The sequence below is a fragment of the Cherax quadricarinatus genome, chromosome 87 (genome assembly GCF_038502225.1).
Source record: "Cherax quadricarinatus isolate ZL_2023a chromosome 87, ASM3850222v1, whole genome shotgun sequence".
NCBI classification, from domain to species: domain Eukaryota; kingdom Metazoa; phylum Arthropoda; class Malacostraca; order Decapoda; family Parastacidae; genus Cherax; species Cherax quadricarinatus.
The window spans coordinates 5,703,169-5,727,382 of record NC_091378.1 but is presented as its reverse complement, the minus strand read 5'-3'; the positions used below and the strand labels follow the sequence as shown (position 1 = coordinate 5,727,382).

At 40.6% G+C, this 24,214-nt stretch overlaps 1 protein-coding gene across 5 annotated transcripts in view; it reads left to right on the top strand.

Annotated features, from left to right (window-relative positions):
* Window positions 1–14,442, top strand: part of Sec5 (secretory 5) — an 86,630-nt gene extending 72,188 nt beyond the window's left edge. For 4 of the 5 annotated variants that reach the window (XM_070103739.1, XM_070103742.1, XM_070103740.1 and 1 more), the window contains exons 17-21: window positions 1,857–1,978; window positions 2,882–3,066; window positions 7,041–7,097; window positions 10,129–10,203; window positions 14,247–14,442. In XM_070103739.1, the coding sequence (XP_069959840.1) occupies window positions 1,857–1,978; window positions 2,882–3,066; window positions 7,041–7,097; window positions 10,129–10,203; window positions 14,247–14,292 (485 nt within the window). In that variant the 3' untranslated portion in view covers window positions 14,293–14,442. Of the gene's footprint in view, window positions 1–1,856; window positions 1,979–2,881; window positions 3,067–7,040; window positions 7,098–10,128; window positions 10,387–14,246 lie in introns of those variants that run through there. The other variant, XM_070103743.1, reaches the window with a different exon arrangement.
* The last annotated feature ends 9,772 nt before the right edge of the window (window positions 14,443–24,214 follow it).

Genomic DNA, 24,214 nt, shown 5'->3' with positions numbered 1-24,214 from the left:
GAGTTTGAGAATGTGTGTAAAGGTAGAAAGTTGAAAGTGAACATATAAAAGAGTAAGGTGATGAGGGTATCAAATGATTTAGATAAAGAAAAATTGGATATCAAATTGGGGAGGAGGAGTGTGGAAGAAGTGAATGTTTTCAGATACAGTGGACCCCCGCATAACGATTACCTCCGAATGCGACCAATTATGTAAGTGTATTTATGTAAGCGCGTTTGTACGTGTATGTTTGGGGGTCTGAAATGGACTAATCTACTTCACAATATTTCTTATGGGAACAAATTCGGTCAGTACTGGCACCTGAACATACTTCTGGAGTGAAAAAATACCGTTAACCGGGGGTCCACTGTACTTGGGAGTTGACGTGTCGGCGGATGGATTTATGAAGGACGAGGTTAATCATAGAATTGATGAGGGAAAAAAGGTGAGTGGTGCGTTGAGGTATATGTGGAGTCAAAAAACGTTATCTATGGAGGCAAAGAAGGGAATGTATTAAAGTATAGTAGTACCAACACTCTTATATGGATGTGAAGCTTGGGTGGTAAATGCAGCAGCGAGGAGACGGTTGGAGGCAGTGGAGATGTCCTGTCTAAGGGCAATGTGTGGTGTAAATATTATGCAGAAAATTCGGAGTGTGGAAATTAGGAGAAGGTGTGGAGTTAATAAAAGCATTAGTCAGAGGGCAGAAGAGGGGTTGTTGAGGTGGTTTGGTCATTTAGAGAGAATGGATCAAAGTAGAATGACATGGAAAGCATATAAATCTATAGGGGAAGGAAGGAGGGGTAGGGGTCGTCCTCAAAAGGGTTGGAAAGAGGGGGTAAAGGAGGTTTTGTGGGCTAGGGGCTTGGACTTCCAGCAAGCATGCATGAGCGTGTTAGATAGGAGTGAATGGAGGCGAATGATACTTGGGACCTGACGATCTGTTGGAGTGTGAGCAGGGTAATATTTAGTGAAGGGATTCAGGGAAACCGGTTATGTTCATATAGTCGGACTTGAGTCCTGGAAATGGGAAGTACAATGCCTGTGCTTTAAAGGAGAGGTTTGGGATATTGGCAGTTTGGAGGGATATGTTGTGTATCTTTATACGTATATGCTTCTAAGCTGTTGTATTCTGAGCACCTCTGCAAAAGCAGTGATAATGTGTGAGTGTGGTGAAAGTGTTGAATGATGATGAAAGTATTTTCTTTTTGGGGATTTTCTTTCTTTTTTGGGTCACCCTGCCTCGGTGGGAGACGGCCGACTTGTTGAAAAAAAATATATATATATATATATATATATATACACACACCCCTCTGGGTTTTCTGCTATTTTCTTTCTAGTTCTTGTTCTTGTTTATTTCCTCTTATCTCCGTGGGGAAGTGGAACAGAATTCTTCCTCTGTAAGCCATGCGTGTTGTAAGAGGCGACTAAAATGCCGGGTACAAGAGGCTAGTAACCCCTTCTCTTGTATAAATTACTAAATTTAAAAAGAGAAACTTTTGTTTTTCTTTTTGGGCCACCCTTCCTTGGTGAGATACAGCAGGTTTGTTAAAAAAAAAATATACACCAACACACCACTCGCCTTTTTTCCTTCATCAATTCTATGATTAATCTCATCTTTCATAAATCCATCCACTGAAACGTCAACTCCCAAATATATATAAACATTATTTATCTTCACCCTACTTCACTGGTAGATGGCTGATGTGCTAAAAAAAACGAAGTTTTCCTGTTAATTCATCTGTGAATTGTTGAACATGTGATGTGAATTTTTAGCACTGATAGTAAGGTATTTCCAACAACATACAGTGATGACCACATGATAATTTTTTTACTCTCACCTATGGTAAATATGTCTTGTTTCATATTTTTGGCAGGTATGATTGAAAGGTCAATGTATCTTGGCCACTATGACTGGGAAAAGGTTGACCACCCTCCCACAGATGTTCGTACTTACGTTAAGGAGATTCTTATTAATATAACACACGTTCATGCTGAGGTAAGAAAATGTTAACTGTAACTTTACTGTTAATAAACGATATATGTTTTGATTCCGGCCTTAAATACTTGTATTTATTTGTATGGTATTTCTTGTTCCTTCAATATAATTAATCAGTAAGGTAGAGTAGCAGTAATTGAGACAGGTAAAACAAAAAAATGTAATTCTGCATACTGTTTGCTAACAGTAAATAGATACCTAGGAGTTAGTAGACATGTGGGTTGCATCCTGGTGGAGGACCAATGGAAATAAGCCACACAGCTTGGCTTTCTTAGGTTATCCTGGATTATTGATCATCCAAGGTTACTACTGCATATTCTTCTTGCATTATGACATTTATCTGGGTAAGGAGTTTACTAGTAAAATTAAAAAATTTTCAATGTTCAATGCTGAAATGCTAGATAAATTTAAAGAATTTGCCAACAATCACATAAATGAGGGTGAAACACCTTCCTATATAACTAGGCAAAATGACTTCAGTCCCAGGAATAAGTGAACTCATAAATAGTTTCCAGTTTCTGCACCAAGAGTGAGCTACTTAGTCATTATAAGAACATAGTTGATAATAAAATAAAGGAATTCCAAACCTAGACATGGGTTGCAGTCCTGGCTTTTTTATTTACAGATGGGTTATTTATATAGGAAACATTAGCACAAAGGATGGTCATGTTTAACACATTTGTACTGCAACTTGGCAGAAGTAAAACTAAACTTGATTTCTAAGTACAGTACTGTACTCTGTACATAAACACATTCGTGTAACCTGACATTTGTAAGATGGTAGCTGCCTCTAGTTTATTTTCTCTCATGTTTTAAAGAATTTTTTTCATTTGTTTGAAAATTTGGAATTATCTGGAACTTTCTTATATAATTAATGATCTTGCTACTGGATTTTTTTAACAGGTTGTTGGTGTGTGGCCAGGCCTTGTTGGAGGACTTGTTGGTCGAGTGGTGGAGGGGGTTGGAGAGGAGATGTCTCGCCTTATTGCATGTGTTGGTAAATGGTCTAAGTATGGAATACTCCAAGCACACACAGATTTGGCTGCACTCACAGCTGTACTGAGGAACCACATATCTTCAGCTGCAAGGTGAAGATAGCTTTGTTGTTTTCTGCTTTGTTATGTTATCTTTGTATCTTTCTTCATTCCTTGCATTGAGAGCCATGGTTGCTTCTCATTGACTACCCTTAAAGGGAAGTGCCATGAGGAATTGAAGCTGCCCTTCTTTGCCTCACACCAACCTGATTATCATACCTTACATTTCCCAGTTGCTATTGGACTATTAGAGGTTGTGCACTTCCTAATGACTTTTTTCTTTTTTAACCTCATTGGCTGTCTCCCACCAAGGCAAGGTGACCCAAAGAAGAAAATACAGTCTCCATACACAAATAACCCACACATAGGAGACTGAAACTTACAATGGTGTTTCAGTCCAACTTGGACCCTTAATTAGTCACACTTGTGTGACTAGTTAATGGTCCAAGTCAAGCCAAAATGTTGCCATAAGTTTCAGTCCTTAGTGCAGGTTCTTTGTATATTGTTACAGTCACAGTATTTTCTTGTTTCAATCTTTACATTCTTCATTTCATCACTGTCTTTCCAGAAGTGTGCTGCCATCACAATTCAGATTACCCTCCGACTGCAGCATCCCCATCCCTCCTTCAGAGTCATATAATGTGGAAGGCAAGGACCTCCAAAGAAGGAAAACACACTAACTATTATCATTATCTTGCTGTCTTTCTAATAATGCAAAAGCAGCATGAGATGGAAACATTGAGCATATTTCGTTACATCTGTTGCCCCTGTTCACCTAGCAGTATGTAGATACCTGGGAGTGACTATTATAGGTCCATCCAATATCTTAGATATGGCTGTGCTTTGAAATGAGCTGAGGTAGGATAACAGCTCTTGGCCTGTAAATTCAACTGTGAAAAAAATACATCAATCTTTGTTTTTAATTATGAAATATTTTGTCAGATGATACACCATTGGTTATAATATGACCTCTCAACTAGGTCAAGAGATCACACTCATTCCTTACTTATAGAAATAAGTTATATCAGTGAAATCCTTTATATTCTGCTGATTTTAAATATGTATAGTTTAATAAGTAAGAGAAAAGTGAGGATTTAGGGACTAAAGGAGGAGGCAGTTAGAGTAATAGTAAAGAACTGTTGGAGGAGAGATGGGCTAGTGAGGCAATGGGGTAGAAGATGTATGGGGTAAGTCTAAGAATATAGTGTTAGTGTTCAGCAGAAGTTTGTTACAGGAAAGTGGGTGCAGGAGGGAAGAAGAGCAATTGGTGGAATGATGATGTAAAGAGAGCAGTAAGAGAGAAAAAGTTAGCATATGAGAGGTTTTTACAAAGTAGAAGTGATGCAAGGAGGGAGGAGTATATGGAGAGAAAAAGAGAGGGGTGAAGCAATGTAAAAAGAGAGCAAATGAGAGGACGTGTGTGAGATGTTATCAACAAATTTTGTTGAAAATAAGAGAAAGTTTTGGAGCGAGATTAATAAGTTGAGAAAGCCTAGGGAAAGAATCTATTTGTTAGTTAAAAATAGGAGAGGGGAGTTATTAAATGGAGAGTTGGAGGTATCGGGAAGATGGAGGGAATATTTTGAGGAATTGTTAAATGTTGATGAAGATAGGGAAGCTGTGATTTTGTGTATAGGGCAAGGAGGAATAACATCTTATAGGAGTGAGGAAGAACCAGGGATGTGTGATGTCACCATGGTTGTTCAATATATTTATAGATGGAGCTGTAAGAGAAGTGAATGCTCAGGCATTGGCAAGAGGTGTGGGGTTAAAAGATAAAGAATCTAACACAAAGTGGGAATTGTCACAGTTGCTCTATGCTGATGACACTGTTCTTTTGGGAGATTCTGAAGAGAAGTTGCAGAGGTTGGTTGATGAGTTTGGTAGGGTATGTAAAGGAAGGAAATTAAAAGTGAATATAGGAAAGAGTAAGGTGATGAGGATAAAAAAAAAATTAGGTAACAGAAGATTGGATATCAGATTGGAGGGAGAGAGTATGGTGGAGGTGAATGTGTTCAGATATTTGGGAGTGGACATGTCAGCAGATGGGTCTTTGAAGGATGAGGTGAATCATAGAATTGACAAGGAGAAAAAGGTGAGTGGTGCACTGAGGAGTCTGTGGAGACAAAGAACTTTATCCATGAAAGCAAAGAGGGGAATGTATGATAGTATAGTTATACCAACGCTCTTGTATGGGTGTGAGACATGGGTTGTGATTGTTGAAACAAGGAGAAGGTTGGAAGCAGTGGAGACATTATGTCTGAGGGCAATGTGTGGTGTGAATATAATGCAGAGAATCCATAGTTTGGAGATTAGGAGGGGGTGTAGGATTACCAAAACTATTATCCAGAGTGCTGGGAGGGGTTATTAAGATGGTTTGGACATGTAGAGGGGATGGAACAAAATAGAATGACTTAGAGAGTGTATAAATCTGTAGTGGAGGGAAGGTGGGGTAGGGGTCAGCCTACTAAAGGTTGAAGGGAGGGGGTAAAGGAGGTTTTGCGTGTGAGGGGCTTGGGCTTCCAGCAAGCGCGCTTGAGCATGTTAGATAGGAGCAAATGGAGACAAATGGTTTTTAGGACTTGACGTGCTGTTGGACTGTAAGCAAGGTAACATTTATGAAGGAATTCAGGGAAACTGGGAGGCCAGACTTGATTCCTGGAGATGGGAAGTACAGTGCTGGCACTCTGAAGAAGGGGTGTTAATGTTGCAGTTATATAACTGTAGTGTAAGCATGCCTCTGGCAAGACAATGATCAAGTGAATGATGATGATGAAAGTTTTTCTTTTTCGGGCCACCCAGCCTTGGTGTGAAACGGCTGATGTGTTAATAAAAAAATAGTTTAATAGGCATATGATAACCATTATGCTGACCAAAAGATGTTTGTCCTGGAACTCTCAATGACCAGCACATAACTCTTGACCTAAATGCTCATAGCATAGAATATAGGCTCAAAGCAGTGGATATAGGTTCACAATACAGTGGACCCCCGGTTAACGATATTTTTTCACTCCAGAAGTATGTTCAGGTGCCAGTACTGACCGAATTTGTTCCCATAAGAAATATTGTGAAGTAGATTAGTCCATTTCAGACCCCCAAACATACACGTACAAATGCACTTACATAATTGGTCGCATTCGGAGGTAATCGTTATGCGGGGGTCCACTGTATAGAATACAGATTCAGAGTATAAGATACAGGTTTAGAGCATATAATATAGGTTCAGAACATGGGATATAGGCTCCAAATATAAGATATTTTAGGTTCAGAATATAGTATATAGGTTCAGAGCACAGGATACAGATTAAGAGCATAGGATACAGGTTCGTAGTATGAGATACAGGTTCTAAGTATAGGATTTAAGGTCAGAGTGTAGGGTATAGGTTCAGAGTATTGGATATAGGTTCAGAGCATAGAATGTAGGTTCAGAGCATATGTTATAGGTTGCTCAGAGTGTAGGCTAACCTTGAATACCAAAATTGAAAGTCACACACATTAAAGACCCAAAAAATATGGACCCCTCCTGCTTGTAGATTCTAAATTTCCCTGTATGCCAACTATTAAAAAAAAAAAAAATCTGCTGAACCTTGTTTAATTGCTCTGCATCCCCAGACATCAACTATAAATACTAGTCGTTACTGTTTGTCTTTACCATCTACATTTATAACTTTGCCTTGTACACTATGTCCAAATCTTAATTCATGCCATATGGATTAATCATTTCCAGATTAGCTATTGTCATTTTATACTCACATAACCCACATTTAGGAGAAAAAACTTACGACTATGTTTCAATCCAGCTTGGACCATTAACCAGAGTGACTAGTTAATGGTCCAAGTCGTACTGAAATGTCATCATTAGTTTCTTCTGTGAGTTATTTGTGTATTGTTCCAGTGATAGTATTGTGCCTTTTTATTTTTATTATCTTTAATATTGTTCACATAATGTGACTATACAATCATGCAAAAATATGCCATCAATATGGGGTATATTTGTAATTTTTATTAATCCCACCTTTGTTTTGTAGTGCATCATTTCAAGAAGCTATAGAAATGCTGCCCAAACTCTCAGCTGCAGAGGAAAGGTTAGTTATTTGTCTTAACAGTAAGCATATTCATATCAAACAGCATTATAAATGTGAGAACATTGATGAGAAGTGTGGGGGTTGGTGAGAATTGTGGTGTCTTGATAATCAAAATTCATAGTCTTTTAAAAAATAATTATTATCTGTCAGATATATGTAGGGTGTGATGACATCAGTAAAATTTGACTGTAAGGACAAAAGTTGCAAACTGAAGTCATATGACCTGCCTCTGTACATAGTAAACTCTTGATTTAATGACCCTTAATCTAATGAGTTTCAGAAATAAGGGATGATTTCCACTGGGTCATTGATTTGGAAGCAACGGACAAAGTCTGTTAGTTGTAAATTTTCCATTATTGTTATGATCACAGCAGAATGATCTCTCTATGCACCATGATTGCTATTACTAACCATTTACTGCTTTACATCTTGTATGTTTTTTACTGATGAAAATATATTATATGTGCTTCTAAGCTGTTGTGTTCTGAGCACCTCTGCAAAAACAGTGATTATGTGTGAGTGAGGTGAAAGTATTGAATGATGATGAAAGTATTTTCTTTTTGGGGATTTTTTCTTTTTTGGGTCACCCTGCCTCGGTGGAAGACGGCCTACTTGTTAAAAAAAAAAAAAATGTATTATATCATGAGGAGACGCTAAATCTATACGAGACAGCAGATTACAGATTTCATGGACCAGCATAACCCGAACCAGCATGGTTTTAGAGTAGGACGATCGTGCCTGTTACAGCTGCTGAACAATTATGACGGAATTACGGACGCATTGGAAGATGACCAAAACGCAGATGTGATTTACACAGATTTTGCTAAGGCGTTTGACAAATGTGATAATGGAGTGATAGCGCAAAAAATGAAGGCCATTGGCATTATGAGGAAGGTAGGCAGATGGATTTTTGGGTTCCTAACACACACAACACAAAACGTAGTAGTGAACAGGGCAAGAGCCAGCATCAGTGAGGTCAAAAGCTCAGTGCCCCAAGGCACTGTCTTGGCACCTCTGCTGTTTCTCATCCTCATAGCAGACATATATAAAAACACCCGGCACACTTTTGTATCATCATTTGCAGATGACACTAAAATAAGCATGAGAGTCACTATGGTAGAGGACACTGAAAAAGTACAGGAAGACATAAACAGGGTTTTCCGGTGGGCTATGGAGAACAACATGACGTTCAATGGTGATAAGTTCCAGCTGCTTAGGTATGGAAAGAATGAAGAACTCCAAAGGAACACTGTATACAAAACTCAAGAGGGTCACCAAATAGAAAGTTAGGAACACACAAAAGACCTGGGAATAATTATGTCATTGACCTTTCTTTAAAGACCATAACAAGACAAAGATCACGATAGCCAGGAAGATGATGGGGTGGGTATTGAGAACTTTCAAAACAAGGAAAATAATGCTGATGGTGATAACTCTTCAAATCACTAGTGCTCTCTCACTTAGAATATTGCTCAGTGCCCTGTTCAAAGCAGGAGAAATATTGGAGGTGGAACAAATACAGAGATCGTTTATGGCTCACATTGAGCCAGTAAAGCACCTGGGAAAGCCTTCAAGTCTTGAACATGTACTCATTGGAGTGGAGAGGAAAGATACATGATAATATACACCTGGAAAGTACTCGAGGGCTTGGTCCCAGATCTGCATACTGCCATAACAACATACTGGAGTGAGAGATATGGGAGGAAGTGTAAAATAAACCCAGTGAGGAGCAGGGGTGCGGTGGGGACAATAAGGGAACACTGCATCAACATCCGGGGTCCAAGACTATTCAACATCTTGCCAGAAGATATCAGAAACATAGCTGGAACAAGTGTAAAAGCCTTCAAGAGGAAACTGGACAAGTATCTTCACCATGTGCAAGATCAACCAGGCTTTGATGGATATGTGGGGCAGCGGGCCTCCAGCAGCAACAGCCTGGTTGATCTGGCAAACATCAGACGAGCCTGGCCCATGGCTGGGCTCAGAGATTAGATGAACTCTTGAAACTCTTCAAAGGTATATCAGTTGAATGAAGACAGTCTCAATGTGAAGTTGAAATATACAATACTCATGATATTTCCTGTTTTCTTGGTTTAATGTGGGTTTATTTTTCCATTGATCACTGTTTATTATACATGTCAACAACTAACCCACAATTTATAGATGAGACTTTAGACACCATTTCAATCCATCTGGACCATTTTCAAATAAATTCTTAACCTGATAATGGTCCAGGATGGATTGAAATACCGTGTTAAGTTGCACCTCCTGATTGTGGGTTTATGAAGTATTCCAGCTTCTCTGTTGTGACTTGTTACAATTTATGGCATCTGCCAGATGTCATAAATTAGTCAATTTTTTTCACATTGACATCTGTAAATTTGCTCTAGCACTTACTCCCTCACTTTATTATTGCCTTCAGCAAATTTTTAATTATTCTAATTACAAATAACCTGTACTTAAAAGACAATGCTTATGATGATATTTCAGTCCATTGCGGACCATTGTCAAATCACAACTGTCTTTATGGAGGTCCAGGATGGATCAAAACATCATTATTAGTTTCCTCTGCTAAGTGCAGGCTAAAGAATTAGACACTTTTGCAACATTTGGGAATCTTTATTATGGAAATGTTTCATCAACAAGTGGAATGGTAGAAGGAGTTTGAGGTAATTAGTCCCTCAAACTTGAGTCAATGTGTTGTACATCAATCTTGATGGACTGAACACACTGACTCAAGGCTGAGGGACTGATTACCTCAAACTCCTCCTCCTCCATCATTCATCTTTGTATTGGACTGAGGAAGTCACTTGCTGGTGAAACATTTCCACAACAAAGATTCCCAAATGCTGCAAAAGTATCTAATTCTTCAATTTATCAGTTTTCTAAACCATTTAAATCATAAATGCAGTTTACTTGTGTTTTATAATAGCTACAGTATTGGGACTTTTTATATTCTCTAATCATGCTACATTTGCTCTCTGCAGGTCCTTCTACTAACTCCATTCATTGTTTTGAATTTTTTCAACAGAGTGAAAGAAGAAGTTCTTCAAGGCTTCCGGAGTAAAATGCGGTTCTTGTTGGCATGTTTTCTGGAATTAGAACCGTTAAGTGACTGCACCATAACACATTCCTTAGCATAGTAAAGGTGTATGGTAATTAGTGGTTCAAAACACACGTGAGCAAACACTATGACATATGAAATATTTTGGTCCTGGCAACCTGGAAAATGACATGTCCTAGTGTCAGTTCACAGATCTTCTTAAACCACTTGTCTATATCAATTGCCATGCTTTATACCATATTGTGATTAGTAGCAAGATAATTATTTAAGTCAAATTAAGGATGTGTCATAGTATTAGTATCGGTAAATATGTATGTGTGAATGATGGTGAAAGTGTTGAATGATGCTAAAAGTGTTTCTTTTTTGAGTCACCCTGCCTCGGTGAGATATGGCCAGTTTGTTGAAAAAAAAATATATATACACGTACAGTAGAGCCCCCGTATCAACCAATTCAGTATCAGTAGTTTCAGTTATCCACAGTCTACTGTGGATCAAAAATACCTCTTGATCTTGCATAATAATGGCCCCAAAGTGCAAAAGTAGAGAAGCAGGCAGTTCTTCAAAGCTTAAGAGAAGCTGTGAAGTGCTTTCCATCAATGAAAAAGTGATAATTTTCCACTTATTGTGCATAACTTATCAGTTAAACTTTTATAATAGGTATGTATAAGACTTATATATAGGGTTTGCTACTATCCTTGGTTTTGGTATACACAACAATTCCTTGGAACGTATGCCCCACAGATACAGGGGTCCTACTGTATCTTCTTCAAACAAACTGGCCATATCCCACTGAGGCGGGGTGGCCCAAAAGAAAAAAAACAAAAGTTTCTCCTTTTAAATTTAGTAACATACACAGGAGAAGGGGTTACTAGCCCCTTGCTCCCAGCATTTTAGTCACCTCTTGCAAACATGCATAGCTTACGAAGAGTTCTGTTCCACTTCCCCATGGAGATGAGCGGAAATAAATAAGAACAAGAACTAGTAAGAAAACCCAGAGGGGTATGTATATATATGGTTGTACATACATGTATAATGTGACGTAAGTGTAAGTAGAAGTAGCAAGACATACCTGAAATCTTACACGTTTATAAGACAGAAAAAGGACACCAGCAATCCTACCATCATGTAAAATGATTACAGGCTTCAGTTTCACACTGACTTGGCAGGATGGTAGCACTTCCCTGGGCAATTGCTGTCTACCAACCTGCTAACTAGGTCATACTGTATATATTTTTTTCAACACAATGGCTGTTTCCAAGGCAGGGTGACCCAAAAAAAAGACTTTCACCATTATTCACACATCACTGTCTTGCAGAGGCACCCAGATAAGACAGTTGAGATGTCACTCCAAACAGCCAGTATCCCAAATCCCTCCTTTAAAGTGCAGACATTGTACTTCTTGACTCAAGTCCAGCTAACTCCTTTCACACTCCAACAGCTTATCAGGTCCCAAAAATCATTCTTTCCTATCTAATATACTCACACATGCCTGCTATATGTCCAAGCCCCTTGCACACACTGGCTCTTTCACCTCCATCCTTTCCTAGGATGACCCCTGCCCCTCCTTCCCTCCACTATAGATTAATACACCCTCCAAGTCATCCTTTTTTACTCCATCCTCTCTAAATGACCAAACCACCTCAACAGCCCCTCTGAATAATACTTTTAGTAACTCCACACTATGAATTTTCTGCATAATATTTACACCACACATTGCCCTCAGACATGACATTTCCACTGCCTGCAGCCTTATCGAAGCAGCTTTTACAACTCATATAACGGTATGATCTATGATGTTCTGTCGCTTTCCCAACTCAGTATATTCACCCTGTATCATATTTTTTCTCTCCCTTCCATAGGGAATTCCCTATGATTACGGTTTGTACCCCTCCCCTTCCTTGCCTGAAAGCTTGCATACCTCCTACAAACTCCTACATTTTTTTCCTTCATCATTTCCAATTGCATTCATATGCTGCAGTAGCATACACTGATGGCTCTAAATCCTCAGAAAGAGTAAGGTATGCAACTGTTTTCTTAGGTAGTTTAATCCAAGAACACTTACTAGAGTGAGTCATCATATTCACAGTAGAATTATTTCCTTCCTTTATTGTTTCAGACTCCCAAAGTGTATTTACAAGTAATTCAGAAATCTGGCTCACTGTATCCCATTGTACTTCATATTTAATTCAGGTTACATTGTATTTCCAGCAAACAGACATTGTTTATTCCTGATGCTCACTTGGTTATGAACATGCATATTTGACCGTTTGATCTGACATTGACAATGTATAAATCTTCTATGGAGGGAGGCCCCTTTTTATTGGACTATTTTTCAGTTGTTTATCAACAGCTTTGAAATCACTGACAGCAGCATTGGTCAAAGTTAAGAGCATAACAAATTATTCTCCATTAAACCACAATTAGGTTTGTTATTTGGCCATCTTTCCAACATTGTTGGATATGGGAAACTTTGCATAATTATAAATCAGGCACACACTCGTTGATACCTCATGGAAAGATGCTAAGTGCCTTTAACCCTTTGAGGGTTTTGGTCGTACCAGTACGGCTTATGACCCAGTGTTTTTGACGTACTAGTACGCCTAAATTCTAGCGCCCTCAAATCTAATGAGAGAAAGCTGGTAGGCCTACATATGAAAGAGTGGGTCTATGTGGCCAGTGTGCGCAGTATAAAAAAAATCCTACAGCACACAGTGCGTAATGAGAAAAAAAAACTTTGACCGTGTTTTTGGAATAAAACAGTGATTTTGCACTGTATTTTTGTATGGTATTTATTGTTGTATTCTAGTTTTCTTGGTCTCATTTTATAGAATGGGAGACATATTACAGAAATTGAGATGATTTTGACTGGTTTTACAATGAAAAGTACCTTGAAATTGAGCGCAAAGTAGCAGAAATGTTCGATTTTTATCAAAGTTCAAAAGTAAACAAATCATGCCAAGCGTCCAATACACGTCAACTGGCGAGTCTAATATTCTTTCACAAGTGCGCTGATATTATTTATACCATTTCTACACTAATGCAGTAGTCTGCATAACAGTAAATCTTCTATTTTTTGCAAGAATAAAATTCAAAGTGGAAAGTCAAAGAAACATAAGAGGGGCCTGGGGATGTGACTAACGAACAGAGAACTTGTTATTTTAGTGCCAGGAATGTCTTTTTTGTTTATTCTGGACCCTATTCGGAAATTGGCATCTTTTGAAATTTGTGTGAAATTGGCAAAATTGCTAAATTCTGACCACTGTATTGGATAGTTGAAATTGGTAAATGGGTGGTTTCTTGTACTCATTCGATAGAAAAAATGGAGTTCTAGCGAAATAGTTATGATTTTTGTCGACTAGTACATTGGAATTGGCCGAAAATAGAGCTCAAAGTGGGCAAAATTGCCGATGCGTAAACATCGTCGAGACCGCTATCTTCGCGAGAGCATAATTCCATAAATTTTCCATCAAATTTCATACTTTTGGTGTCATTATGATCGGGAAAAGATTCTCTATCTTTTCATTAGAAATTTTTTTTTTTTTTTTTTTTAAATTTGGCCGACCCTGAGAAGTTTCGGAGAGGGCCTGTCGACCCTCAAAGGGTTAAGAATTGCTGGGTCACTTTCAGTCCAACACTGTGCTGTATGTCAGAGGGCAAGCAGAATACATTTTAGATACAACACCCTGATGCACTTGCTCTTCCTGCTGAAAGCCTTACCTTCTTCATGGAAACTGATCTTCTACACAAGCTGATTTCTATAGGCCTTTCTTGGATTAAACCTGAATGCCTTTAATTCCCCAAGTGCTGTTACCCTTGCAGGCCTAGTAGTGTTTCCCCACGAATACAGTGAGGTTGATCTCCATATCACCCACCTACTAGCCCTAACTACGACTAACCCCAACCAAATTTCTGTATGACTCCTGAGTATTAAGCAATTTGGCATTTGATGTTGTAGATTTGTTTAATCGATTACTTATAAATAGCAAAAAAATGTGAATATAAAGCTTTCATTAAGGTGGAATGTCCATATATGTGAGACCAAACGGAAAAGTCTTATAATATGCTAAAATTATTTTGATTTACAGTGGTACCCCGAGGTTCGTACAGCTCCCAACGCGAACAATTATGTAAGTGTATTATTATTTTGTAAGCGTATTTTTGGGGGTCTGAAATGGACTAATCTAATTTACATTATTCCTTATGTAAACAAATTCATTCGGTAATGGCATTCGAACAGCCTTCTGGAACGAATTGTGGCCGAAACTCGGGGTTCCACCGTAATCTTTTTTTTACTTCAATTTATTTTGCATTTCAAAGAGTATATGTGGTGTGAGTTTCAATACTGAAAACCTGAAAATGCTTACTAAAATCATGAGCCTTTTGAGGCCAAAACTTTTTCATTTAACATTGGTAATTCATGTGGTAGATTTATTTGTTTGATCAGCCACTTTGTACAAATGTAAAAGAAAAAAAAAAGTACAGCCTCTCCTCACTTAACGACGGAGTTCTGCTCCTATGACCTCGTTGGTAAGTGAGGAGAATACTAGTTTAATGGTAGTGAGTTTGTGTCAACCATCTTTGATATTGTTTTAATGTCACCTTTGCACCTTTTATAGCATTTCTGGTATATTTTTAAATGTTTATACAGTAGTGTACTGTATATTGTAATAAACAGAATAGAGGAAATCAGCTCTAACATATATTAATTAAGTACGAATACTGGTCAAAGAGCCCATCATAAGTCTGAGTCATTGTTAAGCAAGTATGTTGCTAAGTGAGGAGAGGCTGTATATAAATCATTCATTAAAGGTTAGATAAAAAAAAAAAATTATCATAAATGTTCAATGGCCTGTTTCTGTGGTAGTATCTGACATTTATGAGACCAAGGGAAATATGGTCTCATATGCTAGTTATAAATTACCTTTTTCAATCTTTATTCTCAATCATTATGTGAAAGGATACATTTTTTATTTTAAATACAGTGCTACCTTGACTTAAGTGTGCCCCAACTTATGAGTTTTCCGAGTTACAAGTCGTCGCTCAGTCGATTTTTTGCTTTGAGTTGCGAGCCAAAATCCAAGTTACGAGTGAGCCTCAGGTACACTGCCACTAGTTGGCGCAGCGAATGCCACAACATCCACCCAGCATCCAAGCGTTTTGTGCTGTTTGTGCAGTTATTTTGAAAAATTTCTTTTTTTCTAACCATGGGTCCTAAGAAAGTAAGTGCAAAGGACAGTGCTGAGAAGAAAAGGATGATGTCCATTGAATTGAAGTATGAAATCATAGAAAAAACAGAAAAATCACTTACGTTTCAGTGTTTTCCTTATGAAACTAGTGATCTAGTGCAGTTAGCCTCACAAACACACTGTTTTCTCTTATAATAAGACCTCAGAAGGGCAGAATGGGAAGATATGGTCAGAGCAATAATTATTTTTACCTCGACTGTGGCTGCCAGCACTCATGTTTCTATGTTATTTATATTGTTTATTATGTCATATTAGATCAATTGTGATAAATAAATCATAGAGTTGATAGCGTTATATTGAAGTATTTTCTCCTACCTTTCGAGAGCCAAGAATTCTGCTGGAATGTACTAATGACATTTCAATTAATTTCAACGAGGAAAATTGATTTGATATATGAGCAAATTGAGTTACAAGCTTGGTCATGGAAGAAATTAAACTTGTAAGTCAAGGTACCACTGTACTGAGAACCTAAAAACACTAGGTAAAATTTAGTATTTTTGTTAAGGGCAAAAACAAGTTCTTAAAATTTGCAGTTGACATGGTTAATGTATATGATCATTTCCTACAAATGCCTTTTTAAGGGGGGCTCCTTGTTGCGGTAAAGAGGCTATCGGTCTCAGGAATTGGACCTTTTGGTCTTCTTCCTCCGACCGAACCTAATTACCCCCTAGTCCTCCCTTCCCCGTCCCATCCTCCCCCTTCCCAACCCTCCCCTTTCCCATATGTAGTCTCTGGGGTTCTCCTCTCTGGCATTATGGTTTCTAGGTAGGGGGAAGTGTGCTGGGGTTCATCCCACTCCGTGGGGTCCCTCAGGGGTGGTGTGGTTTGCCGTGGAATCTGAATTGTCTGAAGGTGCCCTGCTCCCTTCCCGAATTTCTGAGAAGTAGGCTTGGTGCCCTTCAGATAATAGGTGTATCTCCAGGAGCTGCCTGTTGGTTCTGGGAGGTGGCAGCCGAAGGAGGTATGCTTTGTGGCGGGTTCCTGACCACCCTTTCTTTTGTCCGCCGAGGTGGCTCGGTAGATGTGAGGCTGTTATCCCGAAGTGCTTGTTTACTGGCATGAAGGGTAGGGTATGGCACGGGTTCCACGCTGCATCTTCACTGCCCGTGGGCTCGAGGTCTTCCCATATGAGGGGGGTGAGCTTCCGGCCCTTCCATGCCTTCTAGTGACTGTCCCTCTTTTTTTTCTTTCCTCCTTTCTTTTTTTTCTTAGAATAACAACAAAAGATATATCACAGATGAAGCACCTTTATTATGGAGGCTTTGCCTAAAGAAACCCTTCCTCCTCCCAAACCCCTTTCTGATCTCACACTGTTCTGACCCAGCTTTGTTATCGGTCCATTCTCTCGACTCTTCTCATACTCCTGTACCTTCTGCCGGTGACGCTTCGTCACCTGCTTCAGGTGCTGCGGTGTCACCCATTACTGTTCATGCCGCTACTTCTAGCACTCCTCTCACGATGCGTCTGGCTTCCCCAAATACAATGCGACGGTTTTCAGATTGCCCACTTCCCTTAGGTCAGTCCGCCTGTGGTACTGCTCCTAAATGTCCAAGACAACCTACTGACGATAGATCGTCGATGATTGCTCAAAAATGACCTACGCGACACTCGCTACCTTTGCGTACTGAGCTAACAATTACGCAATGGACAAAATTCTTTTCTTTACAAACGATGTCTCAAATTGATAATCTGTCTGATCATGAAATTGGTAAAACTCTTTTAAGCATGTTGGCCAAAATATATCCTTCCACACTCTTCGAAGCGGTGAGCGTGTCGTAACAGTACAGAATTCAGAGCAAGCTCATGCTCTCTCTTGCAACACTTCCTTAGATAACATACCAGTCACTGCTCATAAGCACACTACTCTTAATTCTTGCAGTGGTACTGTGGTTTTACTGCATACCATTGTACAGAGTGATTTTTTTTGTCTTGCGGCAACAATATTTTAGAACAATTAACCCTTCAAAACCTCCCTATTCTTAAGGTAGGTACATACATCCTGCCTGCTCATGGGCGGAGGCGCTTTCTTAGTAACATCGCTCGTTTAACCTTCGACTGCTGTGAGCTTCCGTCCTCTGTCTATATTGCGGGCCATCGACTAGAGGTCAGTCAAGTACAGTGGACCCCCGGTATACGATATTAATCCGTTCCTGAGAGCTCATCGTATGCCAAAATTATCGAAAGGCGAATTAATTTTCCCCATAAGAAATAATGGAAATCAAATTAATCCGTGCAAGACACCCAAAAGTACTATGAAAAAAAAAATTTTTACCACATGAAATATTAAGTTCAATGCACACAAACTGAAGAAGACATGCACAGTTAGTAGTACTCTACTAACAATAGAATACATGACACTTACCTTTAATGAAGATCTGGTAATGATTGATGGGATGGGAGGAGGGCAGAGTGTCGAAGTTGTTAATGTTTAGAAGGGGAATCCCCTTCCATTAGGACTTGAGGTAGCAAGTCCTTTTCCGGGGTTACTTCCCTTCTTCTTTTAATGCCACTAGGACCAGTTTGAGAGTCACTGGACCTCTGTCGCACAACAAATCTGTCCATAGAGCTCTGTACCTCCCATTCCTTTACGATTTGTCTAAAGTGAGCCACAACACTGTCATTGTAATAGTCACCAGCACGGCTTGCAGTAGCTGTGTTAGGGTGATTTTCATCCATAAAGGTTTGCAGTTCAACCCACTTTGCACACATTTCCTTAATTTTTGAAGTAGGCACAATGGATTCCACAACTGGCATAGGCTTCTCAGGGTTAGCCCCAAACCCTTCAAAATCTTTCTTAATTTCCATACTAATTCTCACCCTTTTTACCACAGGGTTGGCACTAGAAGCTTTCTTGGGGCCCATGGTGACTTATTTTGCAGAAACAAGCACCAAAAACACTGTGATAATATGGAATGTACTGAATGTATGCTTAGATGCGAGCACACTGGCTGGCTTGTAAACACTGGCACTCACGTGGACGCGTCACGGACGAATCGCGTGTGGCGGGTTTTTTAACGAGTGGCGAGGCAAAATTTTTGCATTAAAATGTATCAAATACCAGATTTAACGTATACCGATGCCATCGAATGCCTGGGGTCCACTGTAGTTCCCACTCCCCAACGGTGTCATAATTACTGGCATTTTGGGCATCCTGCTAAACACTGCAGATCTGCGGTGGAATGCCCTGTGTACAGTGCAGCAGGTCATTCCAATACGTCTTGTAGTCGTCCCCCCCTCTTGTCTCAATTGCAAGGAACCCCATCCTTCCTTTTCCCACCATTGCCAGGTCTGTCGTAATGAACGAGAGATCCGTTACCTTTAAGGAGCATGAGGGCCTTACATTATGGTAGTCTCTCACCTCTGCCTTCAAGGAAAACTTCCTCGTTTCCCGTATGCTTGAGTAGGCGGAAGACCTCCAACCTCGACGGTCCTCCCACCTCCCAGTCCCTCTGCGTCCATGTCTTCCGGGGTCACCCCAGTTTCTAATTCTTTTGCAGTTTTATCCTCTGACGCTCCTACCTCTGCACCACTTTCTACTACTTCATCTCGCTCACTTGCTTCTCAGTCTGCTAGACCTCGCAGACCTGCATTTTCTTCATGTCCATCACCTGTACAGAATCTGTCTTCCACCTCGGAGACTAGTTCTCACCCCCTTTCCAGCTCTTGACATGAAGGTGGAGGCTCACCCCCCTGTGTAGCCCCCTCTTCCTGTGTCCCCTCCAACGTCCTTCCTCTCCTGTTACACTGCAGGATTCTTCTACCCCAGCCAACACATCTCTCCAGCCCCCCTCAGACCTCTTTGGTTGCCTCCATAGTTACTCCGACCTTTACTTGCAATACCCCTCTCCTGTCTCTGACATAAGAAAGAAGGAACACTGCAACAGGCCTATGTTGCAGGTCCATGTCCCCATCCCCCAGATTAGCCCAATGACCCACCCAGTCTGGTCACCTCCACTCAAGGAAGGAGCACGGCACCAGACCCTGCAGCACAAACTAATCCGGTCCAACTCACACCCACTCGTGTATTTATCTAACCTATTTTTAAAACTACACAACGTTTTAGCCTCTATAACTGTACTTGGGAGTTTGTTCCACTCATCCACAACTCTATTACCAAACCAGTGCTTTCCTATATCCTTCCTGAATCTGAATTTTTCCAACTTGAAACCATTGCTGCGAGTCCTGTCTTGGCTGGAAATTTTCAGCACGCTATTTACATCCCCTTTATTTATTCCTGTTTTCCATTTATACACCTTGATCGTATCCCCCCTAATTCTACGCCTTTTGAGAGAGTGCAGATTCAGGGCCCTCAGTCTATCCTCATAGGGAAGATTTCTGATACATGGGATCATCTTTGTCATCCTCCTCTGTATGTTTTCCAGAGCATTTATATCCATTCTGTAATAAGGTGACCAGAACTGAGCGGCATAGATATATAGAGTTGAAGAACAACCTGAGGACTTCTATTATTTATACTTCTAGATATGAAGCCAAGAATTCTTTTAGCTTTATTGTGAACACTAATGCACAGTTGTCTTGGTTTTAGATTACTGCTAACCAGAACTCCTAAATCCTTTTCGCAATCAGTAGTATTAAGATCTACATTATTTAGTTTATATGTCGCATGGTTATTTTCCTGTCCAACATTTTTTACCCAGGAAAAAATTCCTCCTATTCCGTATGCCTTACGTTTCCTGAATAGCCTCCAATGTGGAACTCTATCGAAAGCCTTACTGAAGTCCATATACACAATATCATATTCATTACCATGATCTACCCCCTCAAACACCTTAGTGAAAAAGTTAGTAAATTCGTAAGACAGGAATGTCCCTTTGTAAAACCATGTTGAGAGTCTTTAATCAATCTGTGCCTATCAAGATGGCTACGAATTGCTTCGGCAGTTATTGATTCCATAAATTTTACCACGGCAGGTGAAATTGCTGACCTAGAAAATGTACAGAGAACCTTCACGGCGCGCATAACAGAGATAAAACACCTCAATTACTGGGAGCACTTGAAGTTCCTGAACCTGTACTCCCTGGAATGCAGGTGGGAGAGATACATGATTATATACACCTGGAAAATCCTAGAGGGACTAGTACCGAACTTGCACACGAAAATCACTCACAACGAAAGCAAAAGACTCGGCAGGCGATGCAACATCCCCCAATGAAAAGCAGGGGTGTCACTAGCATGTTAAGAGACAATATAATAAGTGTCAGGGGCCCGAGACTGTTCAGCTGCCTCCCAGCATACATACGGGGGATTACCAATAGACCTCTGGCTGTCTTCAAGCAGGCACTGGACAAGCACCTAAAGTCAGTACCTGACCAGCCGGGCTGTGGCTCGTACGTTGGATTGCGTGCAGCCAGCAGTATCAGCCTGGTTGATCAGGCTCTGATCCACCATGAGGCCTGGTCACAGACTGGGCCGCGGGGGCGTTGACCCCCGGAACTCTCTCCAGGTGAACTCCAGGTAAACTATGGAGGTAAGGCTTATGGGTCTATAGTTCGAAGCCAAGGACCTGTCACCTGCTTTGTAAATAGGTATTACATTTGGCATTTTCCACTTATCAGGCACTATGCTAGTTTGTAGAGATAGGTTAAAAAGATTAGCCAAAGGTATGCTAAGGTAGGCATCGTCTGCTTCCTTGACAGCTGAGACATTAGACACTGTCTCCAGCTATATAGAGGAGACGACACCTCCGATGGACACCAATGCCCCTCCTTCTACCCCTTCTATTTCACGACCCATGCAACAATCTATTCCTCTACAATATTCTAATTCTTCCTTAATTACACGCTTACCGTTGCCCCACGTGTTAACTTTACTGATCCTAAGAGCCCATAGGTTTTATCGTTTCTTATTGTTGCCATTTTTATTTCTGTACATAATGTCTTTTTTACAATGGAATAGGCATGGCCTTAGGGGCATTCGAGGAGAACTCCGAGTGTTGCTCTCCCAGTTGTCCCCAGTACTATGTGTTGGGTTGCAAGAGCCCAAAATTTGTTTTGCTGTCATTCACCCCGTTTCGGGCTATGTGCTGTTACATTCTTCCGATCCTTTACCTGTTGACTCATTTAATGAAAGTGCGCTTCTTGTGTCCATTGATATACCATATCGACAAGATTTTATTCATTCCCCGCTGCATTATACTGCAGCTTGTATTTATTTACACCGATGGCTTACAGTTTGCTCTCTCTATCTTTCTCCCTCCCATGAACTCCATATCTCTGATATTGCATTTTTAATTTTATCTCTGCTGCTGCCCATGTTGTTGTTGGGTGATTTTAACACTCGCTGTCACCTGCGGGGAGGGTCCCACTGTGACTCGTGGTGATCAGTTGGAGACTCTTCTCGCTTCTCATCCTCTTCATGTTTTAAACACGGGTGCTCCTACCCATTTTAATTCTCGCACTCAGTCTCTCTCCTGCTTTGATCTTTTTATCTGTTCCTTGCCCATTGCACTTGATTTTTCATGACCTGTTCTTCCATTTTACAGCCCCTCCCATTCTTTTACATTTGTTCAGTCTAATTTGGGAGTGAGGGATTCTCCCTCAACACTGGAAATCGGCTACCGGTCACCTCAGGGCTTGACACCTCTCACTATCGTTTCATTGCCCTGAGCAGTGTGGTCTTGCAAGGTGATGGAACAGTTGGTGAGTAGATGTCTGATGTGGTTCTTAGAGAGACATAATAGCCTTTCCCCTTGCCAATATGGCTTTCGCAAAAGACTCTCTACTTTAGACCCACTTGGATATGTATATTCGAAATGCCTTTGCTAACAACCACTCTGTCCTAGCGGTCTTTTTTGATCTAGAGAAAGCATATGACACCACTTGGAGGTATAACATTCTAGACCAAGCCCACTCCTTAGGCATCAGCAGTAATCTACCAAATTTCATCGCTACTTTCTTGTCCAATAGACATTTTCGGATTCGTATTGGCGCCTCGCTTTTCTTGAACTTTGTACAAGCCGAGGGAGTCCCACAAGGTTGTGTCCTCAGCACTACTCTTTTTCTCTTAGTTATAAATAACCTTCCTTCACATATTTGGTCATCACTTTATGTTGATGACTTCGCTATAGTTTACTAGGGCGCTGACTGTCGGCTAGTAGCAGCCTTCCTTCAGGTTGTGATAGACCAAATCTCCCATGGAAACCCGATTCATTACCTTCACTAGACATCTGCTTATTCTGGATACTCCCTTGTACTTAGTTCACGTATTCTGGCATGTGATATGATCAAGTTTCTGGGCCTGCTCTTTGATTGCCAGCTGACGTGGAGACCTCACATTTCTTCTTTAAAAACAACTTGCCATGGTCGGCTAAATCTCCTTCGGGTTCTCGCACATCGTTCGTGGGGAGCAGATTGTTGCACTCTCCTCCGTTTGCATTCCACCCTAGTCTTGTCCATGCTAGATTATGGTGACCAAATCTATTCTGCATCCTCTCCCGTAACTCTGTCCAAGTTAGACCACATTCATCACCAAGGTCTCGGTCTGTGCCTTGGTGCCTTTCGTTCATCCCTTTGAGAGCCTCTATGCAGAAGCAAATATTCCATCCTTGTCAGATCGCCTTGATGCTCATTGCCTTCACTATTATGTTTGATCTCATGACCTCCACAATCCTTCCATGTACAGGATGATCACTGATGTTAGTAGACGTTCTTTATTTGTTCGTCGTCCCTTTTTCTCTCTACCTACATTGCTCTTGTCTTCTCTTTGGTTATCACCTTTCTATGCTCGTGTAGCATCTCACTTTTCCGCTCCTTTGGGAAGTTCCAGCTATTCATGTCTGTTCTTTCCCACTGCCATGAGCAAAAGCCCAACTACCTATGGTGGCTTCCCGCCCTCTTTTTTTTTTTTTTTTTTTTTTTGACCATTTCCGCTCTCATTCTCATGCCATCGCAGTGTACAATAGTTCTAAGTCTTCTGATGGCATCAGATTCACAGCAGTGTTTTCGGACAGTGTCATGCGAGGGTATTTATTATCTTCGGCTAGCATTTTTACTGCTGAGTTGCTGTATAGCCCTTGTGGCTTAGTGCTTCTTTTTGATTATACAGTGGACCCCCGCATAACGATGGCATCACATAGCGATTTTTCCGCATACCGATTACTTTTATCGCAAAATTTTTGCCGCGCATACCGATTAAAAACCCGCTTACCGATTTTCGTCCGAGACGCGTCCAATGTGCCCTCACATGTGCCGGCCGTCCCATTGTTTACCAGCCAGCCTCCGCGGTAACATCCAAGCATACACTCGGAATATTTCGTATTATTACAGTGTTTTCGGTGCTGTTTCTGGAAAATAAGTGACCATGGGCCCCAAGAAAGCTTCTAGTGCCAACCCTGTGGTAAAAAGGGTGAGAATTAGTATGGAAATTAAGAAAGATTTTGAAGGGTTTGGGGCTAACCCTGAGAAGCCTATGCCAGTTGTGGAATCCATTGTGCCTACTTCAAAGATTAAGGAAATGTGTGCACAGTGGGTTGAACTGCAAACCTTTATAGATGAAAATCACCCTGACACAGCTGTTGCAAGCCGTGCTGGTGACTATTTCAATGACAATGTTATGGCCCATTTTAGGAAAGTCTTGAAGGAACGGGAGGTACAGAGCTCTATGGACAGATTTGTTGTGCGACAGAGGTCCAGTGACTCTCAAGCTGGTCCTAGTGGCACTAAAAGAAGAAGGGAAGTAACCCCAGAAAAGGACTTGCTACCTCAAGTCCTAATGGAAGGGGATTCCCCTTCTAAACAGTAAGAAGATAATGCTCTCCCCTCCTCCCATCCCATCAATCATCACCAGAT